Source organism: Mustela nigripes, chromosome X (assembly GCF_022355385.1).
Source record: "Mustela nigripes isolate SB6536 chromosome X, MUSNIG.SB6536, whole genome shotgun sequence".
Taxonomy (NCBI): domain Eukaryota; kingdom Metazoa; phylum Chordata; class Mammalia; order Carnivora; family Mustelidae; genus Mustela; species Mustela nigripes.
In genome coordinates this window covers 38998219-39009953 of record NC_081575.1, presented here as the reverse complement: position 1 = coordinate 39009953, position 11735 = coordinate 38998219, and the positions used below count along the sequence as shown (strand labels likewise).

The following is an 11735-nucleotide window of genomic DNA, read 5'->3' as shown; positions in this document are numbered from 1 at the left end:
TTCATAGATGGCTTTGATAATATTGAGGTATGTGCCCTCTATCCCTACACTTTGAAGAGTTTTGATCAGGAAGGGATGCTCTACTTTGTCAAATGCTTTTTCAGCATCTATTGAGAGTATCATATGGTTCTTGTTCTTTCTTTTGTTAATGTATTGTATCACGTTGATTGATTTGTGGCTGTTGAACCAACCTTGCAACCAACCAATCCCACTTGGTCGTGGTGAATAATCCTTTTAATGAATAATCCTTTTAATGTACTGTTGGATCCTATTGGCTAGGATTTTGGTGAGAATTTTTGCATCTGTTTTCATCAAGGATATTGGTCTATAATTCTCTTTTTTGATGGGATCCTTGTCGTTTTGGGGTCAAGGTGATGCTGGCCTCATAAAATGAGTTTGGAAGTTTTTCTTCCATTTCTATTTTTTGGAACAGTTTCAGGAGAATAGGAATTAGTACTTCTTTAAATGTTTGGTAGAATTCCCCTGGGAAGCCGTCTGGCCCTGGGCTTTTGTTTGTTTGGAGATTTTTGATGACTGTTTCAATCTCCTTACTGGTTATGGGTCTGTTCAGGTTTTCTGTTTCTTCCTGAATCAGTTGTGGTAGTTTCTATGTCTCTAGTAATGCATCCATTTCTTCCAGATTGTCAAATTTGTTGGCGTAGAGTTGCTCATAGTATGTTCTTATAATTGTTTGTATTTCTTTGGTGTTGGTTGTGATCTCTCCTCTTTCATTCATGATTTTATTTATTGGGGACCTTTTCTCTTTTCTTTTTGATAACTCTGTCCAGTGGTTTATCAATCTTATTAATTCTTTCAGAGAACTAGCTCCTAGTTTCGTTGATTTGTTCTGTTGTTTTTTTGGTTTCTATTTCATTGATTTCTGATCTGATCTTCATTATTTCTCTTCTCCTGCTGGATTTAGGCTTTCTTGTTGATCTATCTCCAGCTCCTTTAGATGTAGGGTTAGGTTGTACAAGAAAGGCTTGTATTGCATATATTTTCCTCTCAAGACTGCTGATTTAGTTACATTTTCATTTAAGGGTTTTTATAGTTTTAGCTCTTGTATTTAATTTATGATCCGTTTTGATTTAATTTTTATGTATGGTGTGAGGATCTTGAACATGCAAGTTGATTGGTTTGCATGTATATATCCAATTGTCTCAGCCCTATTTTCCTTAGTTAATGTTCTTGACCCCCTTATAAAAACAAGTGCATCATAGATGCATGGGTTTATTTTTGGAGTCTCATGTCTATTCTATTGATTTGTAGGTCTGTCCTGATGCCAATTTGATTACTGTAAATTTGTAGTAAGTTTAGAAAATGAGAAGTTTGAGTTCTCCAACTTTCTTTTTCAAATCTGTTTTGACTTTTGAGGTACCTTGCAATTTCATATAAATTCCATATCAATTTTATATATATTTAGTTATCTTTATATTCCTGAGTATTTTCTTTTCCACACCATTGTAAATGGATTTTTACTAAATTTCATGCTAATGTATGGAAATACAAGTTTTTTTTGTTTATTGATTTTGTGCCTTTTAATCTTGTGAACTTATTTATTAGCATTAATAGGATTTTCTCTATATAAGACTGTGTTATATGTGAATAGAGATAGCTTTACTTCTTCCTTTTTAATATGAATGGCTTATTTTCTTGTCTAATTACCCTGGTTAGAATCTGTAGGATGATATTGAAATGAAGTAACAGACTAGACCTCCTTGTCTTGTTCCTGATATGTAGGGAAAGGATTTAGTCTTTAATAGTAATTATGATGTTCACCAAGGGTTTTTTGTAGATACCTTTTATTAGCCTGAGGAAGTTCCCTGCTGTTCCTACCTATATTTGTGGTAATGTCCCCTCTTTCATTCCTGATTTTAATAATTTGAGTCTTTCAATCAAAAAGTCTGTCAATAAAACTCATTAACTTGAGTTTCCCTTTCTTGTTGGCTTGTCAATTTTGTCAATCTTTTCAAAGAAGCGACTTCTGGTTTCTTTGATTTTTTTCTATTTTTTCTATTCTCCACTTAACTAATTTCAACCCACATATGTATTATTTTCTCCCTTCTACTTGCTTTAGGTTAGTTTGGTCTCTTTTCTAATGTCTAAAGGTTAAAATTTAGTTTATTATTTTGAAGATTTTATTTATTTATTTGACAGAGAGAGAGACAGTGAGAGATGGAACACAGCAGGAGGAGTGGGAGAGGGAAAAGCAGGCTTCCCATAGAGCAGGGAGCTTAATGTGGGGCTCCATTCCAGGACCCTGGGATCATGACCTGAGCTGAAGGCAGATGCTTAATGACTGAGCCACCCAGGTACCCCAGAAGTTTAGTTTATTGACTTGGCATCTTTTTCTAAACATAGACATTTACTACTATAAATTTCTTGTAAGGGATACTTAAATGCATCCCATATATTTAGTCTATTTAGTCTATTGTATTATTTCCATTCTTTATTTTATTTTCAAGCTTTTTGTATATTTTAAACTATTGGGTTTTCCTATAGACATCATTTGATCTTGTTTTTTTATATAGTCTGACAACCTCTGAATTTTGATTGGCTTGTTTAATGCAGTCATATTGTTGTGATTGATATCATTAGATTTCTGTCTGCCTTTTTTGTTTACTGTATTTCTTGTGCTTTCTTTTTTCTTCTGTTCCTCCTCTACAGTCTCCTTTTTTCTTAAGTGAATATTTTCTAGTTAAATATTGTAATTCCTTTAATGATTTTCTCCACTATTTTTTGAGTTGTTTTCTAGTGTTTGCTCTAGTACTTACCATGGACACAATTATCTGTCAGAATCTACTGAAGATTTATAGCAACTTAATTCTAGTAAGATAAATATTACTCCTATGAAGCTCTATTCCCTTTTTCTCCTTTTAATGTTGTTACTGTTATACATCTTACATCTATATATGCTACAAACTCAGAAATACATTTGTTATAATTAGAACTTCCCAAGTAAACTCAGGTCCCTTAGGGAGAGCTTCAGAGCTCTTTGGTTCCCCAGTCCACCACCAACCAGGGAAAACTTCTGTGGCAGTGTTACAGAGTGGGGGGGAAGGAAGAGTGACCTGCTTCTCTTGAAGTGACACTCTGCTTTATGAGCAGGGGGGTACAGGGAAGGACTATTTGGTCTTCTCATCTTGCTTCTGCTAGCATCAACCCTGTGCTCTGTGGATGAGCTGTGGTTGGGGCAGTTGAGTACAGTACTGTCAGTCTGCCATGCATGGAGTATAGAACTTTTGTGTATGAGTTGAGGTTCTGTAGAAAACAAAAGCCTTAGAATTCTCAGCTGTTTTAGGTTGGAATAAAGCTTGTGCAACTTGGAACTGGGCAGGGGTAGAGTAAGAAATTCCGATGACCTTTTTAATTGAGATGCTGTAGTGCTCAGCTGGAAGCTGGAGGGAGAAGGAGCTCTGGGTTCATATCTACTTCCACCTCTTGTGGAGCTTTTGTTAAGCTGAGCAGGAAAGGGAGAGAGGAAGAGAGGGTCATAGCAAAAATGCCATAGATTCCTGCTGTTCATACTGAGATTTAGTAAATTTTGTTGAATGGTGTTTCTTCATTTGATGTAGCTTCTTAGGGCAATATCCAGAGACATAAATTTTGTTTGTTTGTTTGTTTGTTTTGGTTTTACCAGCTATTGTTTTTTTGTGAGGGAGATGATCCTCAGAGGTCCTCAAGCTGTCATTCACAAAGCCTGGCATGGCATTGACTTTTTGGAGAGTCTGTGGTAGTTGTCCTTCATAGATACCACATTCCACACTTGTCTGAGTATTTCCTTATATCATGTCATTTTACACGTACTTATACTTGACATAATTATTGTTATATTTCTTTTATTTTTCCTTTCTATTCTAAGATAGCACTTTCTTTCTCTCTTTTGCCTTTTTATGGATTTATTGAGTATTGTCCCCCTCCACTCCTTTGGAATTAATACCTCACTTACCTTCTTTTAAGGTTTACCTTAGGAATTAGAATACCTAAGTTGTATGCTTACCTTATCAAAGTCTAAAGTAATCAATACCCTTCCATGCCTGTTTTCCACACAATTACAATGACCTTAGAATACTTTAACTTCATTCATCCTCCCCTGACTTACATTGTATTATCACTGTTTTTCTTTTAGTTCTGTATTTTTGAACCCTGCATCTCTTTTTATAATTGTCTTAGTTACTATTTGTATTTAAACAAATAGTTTAAATTCACCCACAAATTTACCACATTTTTTTCTCCATTAGTTTTTGTATTTTAGACCTTCCATTTCAATTTCATTTCCTTTCATATAAAGGCAGAAGATATTCAAAAGGTTTGAATTTCTTACTGTGTCGTCCTGTTGTGGACATACTTTCTCAGTTTTTATTTGTCTAAAAATGTCTGTATTTTTACCTTGTTGTTGAAAGGTATTTTCACTGGGTAAAAAATATAAGTTGACAGTTTTCTCTCAGTATGTTAAAAATGTCATTCTAGTCTGGCTTTTGTACTTCTGAGAACTAATCTGTAAATTAATTGTCACTCCTTTGAAGGCGATCTCTTTTGTCTTTCTTGATAGTTTTAAGGTCATGTCTTTGTTTTTATGTTGTGAGGTTATACTATTTTGTGTCTATTTTGCGGTTTGATTTTTCTTCCATTGAATCTGCTAGACTTCTTCAATTGCAGATCTCATTATTTTTTTAAAACTCTTTGCCATTATCTCTAACTGTGGTCCCTGCATTCCCTCTTTCACCTCTTCTTCTGTAAACGTAATTACTGTATGCTATACACGTCTTCACTTTTTCTTCCATGCTTTTTAATTATTATTTCACAGTTTCCATGTTTTATCTCTGTAATATATTATAGACAATTTGTGTTAACTTTGTCATGTTTTAAATTTTACTGTCTTTAGCTATATATAGTCTGCTTTGAAGGTCATCCACTAAGTTTTAAATTTCATAATTTTTACTCACAAAATTTATATTTTATTTCAATTCAGTTACGTTACCTTTTTTTGTTTACAATTTCTTGGTTCATTTGTTATTTTCCAATTTTAAGAATACCTTTCATAATTGTAAACATAGTTACATATTTTGTGTCTAGTAATTCTAATATCTGAAATTTTTGCCAAGCAGTTTCTGCTGTCAGAAGTTTCTGCTCGTTTTTGCTTATGATATTCTGCTTCCTTGTATGCTTAATGATTTTTGAATAGAATATCTTATTTTCCTTTCAAAAAGCTTTTTTTAGAATTCTTTGAAGTTCACTCTGAAGGTATGTTTTTCTACACAGGCTTTGTGTGTATTTCTGCCCAGGCTCTGGGAGGTCAAAGCAATTAGAGTCTGCTCTAAGCACCTTCGCAGTTAGAGGTTACTGGGCCACCCAGCTGAATGCTAATTTGGATTGTAAATCTGTATGTAGGCCAGTTTGTGGTTATATTTTCTCAGAGATATGTCCCCCCAACCCCCGGTACTCACTGCTGAGTGCCAAGATATCTTTCTTAAAAGTTCCTGGGGAAGCAGTTGTGGGGTACTTTTTATTTTTAATGTATGAAACACCTTTACTGAAACAAGAATCTCAAATTCTCAAAAGTTTGGTCAATGCCCTCAGGGCAAAAGTAGTTTCATTGTTCGTTTACTGTTTTTTTTTCTCCCCTCTAGATTTTGGCCTGATAAATCCTATTGTGCTTCTTTTTGGTGCTTTAAGAACTTTTTACATTTTAAAAGCATTTTTCTTTTTTTTTTTGGTTTTTTTTTTTTTTTTTTTAAGCAGTCATATCAGTCGGGATACTTAGCCACATCTTGGAATATTTCTCATTTTCTATGCTATTATTTTGTAATATATGTATTTTGACTCACTGAATCAGAATTACCTAGAGATGTTTACTAAACTTTCAGAATCTGGTAGCCAATTTCAAACTAACTGAAATAGCATCTCTAAGATGGGGTCCTAGTACCTGAATTTTTGTGAGGTTCTTTAAGTGATTGTAATGCATATAGAAGTTTACTTTTATTCATACTTTTAATGCTCATATCTGTTTTTTTTTTTTTTTTACTGTAGGATCCTGAGATTTGAATTTATTGTTTTCTATACTTTCCTAGCACTATATGTTCATTAATCCATTATTTTCACATTTATTTGGTATGCCAACTTTTATCATATAGTAAATGTGTGTGTGTGTATGTGTGTTTCTGGCCTATTATGACTCATCAAGCTGCCCATTCTTTGAATGATACCATGCTGTTTTAATTATTATAGTTTCATGATGTGTTTTACTATGTGATAATAAAAAATCCTCCACACTTTTTATTATCTTATCCTTAAAACATTTAAAACATTATTATAGTTGCATTATTTTCTTGCTTTAAGAATGTTCAATGACTTTGCACAATTAAATAGTTTTTCCAGTTTTTAAAAGAGCTTTCTTTTTTTGGCCTTATCTCCTCCTATACTATTTCCATATGGACTTAAGAAGTCCTTAGACTAAGGTATTTAATGTTTATTTTACCTGACTCTTTGCCCACGAAAATTTTGTGTTTTAATCTGAGTACTTGCCATGGCCCTTTTTGCTCTAGATATCTTTCTGCCCATCCTTCCAAATTGAAGTCAAGTTATTTACTTTCTTTCTTTGCAGAGTTGTTATGAATACTCCTAAGCTCAAGGGAACTTCCTTTCTTAATTTTGACAGCAATTATTGACTATACCACTCATTTTTACTTGGTAAATCCTACTGAATCACAGGCTGTAAAAGCTGGAAGCTTCTGAAAGAGATTATATTATCCATCTTTGTCATTTTACCAAAGAGAAAAAACTGAGTTCTAGAGTATGGAAATTGACTTGTTTATAGTCTCCTAATGATTCAATTGTTGAGGTAAACTCAGAATGTATTTCTTATATTTTAGAACTCATTCTATTACCATTGTCTCCTACATCATTATTCCATTGTATTTAAATTTTTATTTATGTAGGCATAGGTTTTTTTTTTTTTTTACTAGATTGGAAATTTCTTAAAGGCAGCGTTCATGTCTACACAATTTTTGGTATCACTAATAGCCCTAAAATTGTGCTTTGTACTTATTGGACACCTAGTAAATATTAGCGGCTGTTGGTAAAAAACAAGTTGCTCCATTAACCACTTGTCAGATTGGGGCTAGTTCCTTGTGGCCATCACTGCTATAACTGTATGGAAAGTGGCATCTAGTGGTTGGTGTGTGTATTACAATGCCTTTAAACACCCCCCCCCCCCCCCCCAAGCTCTGGTCTCATCATGATGTAGGTAGAATAAATAGAATATAAGTTAAATTTTTAAATTGAATTCAAACCAATATAAAATGTTTTAAGTAGTGACCTCTCTAAAGTATAGCTACATGTTAAGCAATAAAGAAGTGAAAAAAGATGAAATTATTAATTTTTAAAAATATACTGTATAAAATTACTTACAAAATAACATGCACACATATTTAAAGTTATATTGGTTGTTTACAGATTATATTAGGATTTGGAGGATTTTTTTGGACATTGAGAAGCTAGAAATACAATTGTAAAGAAAATTCACATAGTATCTTCTCTATATTAACAAAATCCTCTGTCTATTGCTTTGCATTGTTCTCAGGAGCTTAATTTATATTTTAAAAAGAAAGGTTTTTTAGTGAAAGATGAAAATAGAAAGTTACACCATCTTTTACTTGTAACACCAGAAAATGATGATCACATATTTACATTTAAAGTAGAGACATACATTCCAAACTCAAATGTTATTTTTAGATGTATAGCCATTTTAGATTATCATTTACTCCTCCATTAATGCATGTCACTGATTATGGATAATATGCACAATCTAATTCAGTGAATATGACCATTGGCAGTCTTTATCTTGTGAATCAGTAGTTTCTAAAATTTGTATGTTTGTACTTTGAAATCTAGAATTCATGCTTGCCCAAAACTATTAAATATCTTAAGTTAACCTCCATTCCTGACACACTGTAATGTAATTTTTCTGTATGGAATTCAGAGAGCAATATGTACTGTCTTTGCATCTTCTACCTGCACCTAACATAATATAGTGGGTGATCAACAAGTATTTGTTGAGTTAGTTTTATATGTTGGAAGGAGCTGTGCCTTACCTGTCTTTAGTGCCTAACAAGTTTTCTGGCCTCTAATCATGCCCAATTCATGTTTGATGAGTAAGTTTGTATAAGTACATTTACCTTGTGATGTTATTGATGTATAATACTAAAACCAGTGTATAACCTAACCACATATATATCACAAATAATAGCTGCATAACAGACTTTAGATTAGAGATGTCAGGAGCATTTTTTACTGGAACAGCATCTCGCAGTGTAAGAGATTAATTCCCAACCTCAAGCCATTGTTGATTGCTTTTATTAGGAAAAGAAGTTCAAACATGTGGCTGGCTTCTAATTACAGCTGAGTGTGAGTGGGTTAGGAGTTATGAGTAGAAGGATGATGTCAGTAGTTTGATAAGGAAATGGGAAAATATGCTTGTAGTGGTTGGAGTAAAGGAACACAGGGAATGTTAGGAAGGAGGCTAAGGTATTTTTAAGTCATGGTCTTTCAAGACTAAGCACTGATACACATTACTTGGTATTTACATCACATAAAAGTTTCTGTTATTTAATGAGAAGCATACCACTGTATTGTACATAAATGGTGAGCTATCTACATATGTTAACTAATTTTGATTTAAGAAGTTCAGCTTTATGCCAGAGTATAGGGTAGATCTGGATGACAGAGTCATCTACTGTCTTGTTCTCTTATGGGTTCTTATTTTATTTTATTTATTATTTTTATTTTATTTGATAGAGAGAGATACAGTGAGAGAGGGAACACAAGAAGAAGGAGTGGGAGAGAGCAAAGCAGGCCTCCCGCCAAGCAAGGAGCCTAATGCTGGGCTTTGATCCTGTGACCCTGGGACCTTGACCTGAGCCAAAGGCAGATGCTTAATGACTGAGCTACCCAAGCGCCTGTATTTTATTTTATTTTTTTAAAGATTATTGTCTTCCACCCAATGTAGGGCTCAAACTCAAAATCTCAAGATCAAGAGTCGCTCTACTTACTAACTGAGCCAGCCAGGTACCCCTCTTACAGGTTCTTATTTTAGAGGAGAATATTTTTCTGGCTTCAACTCAGTTCTTAATATGAGTTAATGAACTACTAGTAGGGACTCTTTAGAATATCTAGACTGTGTGTGCTTGCTTCCGCAGCACATTCACTAGAATATCTAGACTGTGGGAACATTTGTGGTAAAACTGTTGGAGTCATTTTGACTGAGCTACTAGTGATGAGACAGAGGGAGCAAATTTTAAAAAGTTGGTAAGAGATAGCATTATGTATTTTAGGCTCTGCGATTGCTCATAAATGCCAAGATACATGCAACGTCAACCAGCAGACATCTTTGGCTAGTTGCCAAGGTCATTGCTAATACAGATTGAGAGGTCATGTCTTCTGTATGATGTTAGGACAAAACAAGGAGTTCCTAAGAGCTTGGACAAGTGGCAAATTGTATTACAGGTGAAGTTGTTTGAATTCTTTTTAATTTTAATATCTTTTAAACAAGATATTTTTCACTTTAAAATTATAACATATGCTCATTGTGGAAAAATTCAAATGTAAGTGTGTACCATAAAAGGTGAAAGCTTCCCCAGAGGTAACCATTATTTGCAGTTTGGTATGTATTCTTCCAGATATTTTTCTGCCATTTGGTTTGTAAGTTTGGATTGATAAATTTAGTTGAGGGATAAGTCAGAGACTCATTTTCAGATTCATATTAAATAATTTTCATCCCTTTTTTTCTTCCTTACAGGTTTGCTATGGGTGTTCTCCAGGATCAAAATGTGACTGTAGTGGTGTAAAAGGAGAAAAGGTAAGATTTGAAATGAACCTTTGAAAACTTAGTAAAACCAGTAAAATAGTGTTTTAATGTGTTTTTAAAAAGGAAAACAGGGCTCTACCTCAGCATCTAAGTAAATTAAATGAATTCTACCATACTGCTTATTTTAGATAGCTGTAAGGATTAGATTATATCTCAGTGGTTAGCAAACAGTTGCTGTAAAAGACCATAGAGTAAATATTTTAGGCTTTGTGGGCCACATAAGGTTTCTGTCACACATTTTTCTCTCATTTTTTAAAATAGCCCTTTAAGGGTGTAAAAAAATTTCTTAGCTCTTGGCTTATACAAAACAGACTTCTTGCTGCATTTGGTCTGAGAGCTGCAGTCTGCCTATCTATGATCAATCTTGTTGAACTCACTGACTTAAGATGCAGAAGAAGGGAAAAACACTTAAGAAGGAACCTAACACCAGGCTACTAATCTGTGTTGGGTATCATGCTAGACAATTTCATATATTTTTATTTGGTTCATATAAGTTAATGATCGGTGAATCTCTATTTTTATCACACTTTTCCCATAGCAGCACCCTTATTGTGTACATGTGATAAGTACAAAGTAAGTATTGGTGAGAATTAAATAGCATAAACACAGCCACTCTGAGTCAGTGACTGACAGTGAAGTTAGAAGATTAAGAAGGTATAACGAATTGTGGCCTACAGAGAATTGTGCTAGGAGAAAGAGGTTCATACTCTAGTCTCAACTGTCTGGGGCTCAAATATTTTTGAATGAATCAGTGAATATTACTAATTATATATGATAAAGTTTAGGATAGTATTTCAAGAGCATATTCCATTTACGGGTACAGAAGGTCTACTAACATTAAAAATGTTTAAAAGTCCTGGAATAAAGAAACCTATTTTTTCTGCAATGCTGTATTTCCAAGCTCCACTTGACTCACTTCTTCCTAACAGAACTCCTGTTAATAATAATTGACCAGTGTTAAATAGGACACCTATTTAAGTGACATTAGCTTGAGGGGAGTAGTTTTATAGTAAGTGTGTGTTTTCTCTAGTGGTAAAAAGACGAAATGAGATTCATTTCTGATATTGGTAGAGCGATTTTTAAAAAAAGATTTTATTTATTCATATGAGAGAGAGAGAGAACGCACGTGCAAGCACAAGCCTGGGGTTGGGGGTTAGGAAGAGGGAGAAGCAGATGAAACTGACCAAAAGTAGAGAGGATACTACCCTAGAAAGAAAGGAAGTCCACTGGGCAAGTTGCATTTATGGACTTTTCTCCTGAATGCGTCCTTCAGTCTGCATGGCAGAGGATTGCTAGAACCCAGACAAAAAGCCACAGTCTTACTGGCTTAAGAAGTTAAGAAGGCAGAGTTGAGGATGCCAGAATGACTGTAAAGTGATGAGAGATATGCTGCAATAGAATGAGGCACAGAGAGCACAGCCCAAAAATTTACCTGTAAATTCCACCAAAATTCTTGGTTGAACTTTGTATGTATAGGGGAGGATTCATTCAACCATGTATAGGGGAGGATTCATTCAACCCATCAAAAACAATAGCTGGAAGTCTTCAATAACTGAACATAGATTTAACTGCTGTCCATTGAATGGAAAACAAAGTTTTAAGTTTTAGTTCAGTTAACTATTTCCAAAAACATAAGTTCAGTACACTTCAGAGGAAGATTAAAGAATCTAGGATGACTATAACATACAATGTCTAATTTGCTATTAAAACTTACTAGGTTTAAGAAGTAACAGGTAAAAGTGATCCATAGTCAAGAAGACTCATGAATGAAAACTAACTCTGAAATAACACAGATGTTAGAATTTATAGACAGATATTTAAACCAATAGGATAAATATATTTGTTGATGTAAAGGGAAATGTGCTCCTAT

General features: G+C 34.0%; 1 protein-coding gene across 1 annotated transcript in view; it reads left to right on the top strand.

The window, feature by feature from the left end:
• COL4A5 (collagen type IV alpha 5 chain) overlaps positions 1 to 11735 on the top strand; it is a 244700-nt gene that overhangs the window by 83812 nt on the left and 149153 nt on the right. Inside the window, exon 2 of the mRNA XM_059385657.1 lies at positions 9797 to 9856. Coding sequence (XP_059241640.1) covers positions 9797 to 9856 — 60 coding nt within the window. The remainder of the gene's footprint in view (positions 1 to 9796; positions 9857 to 11735) is intronic.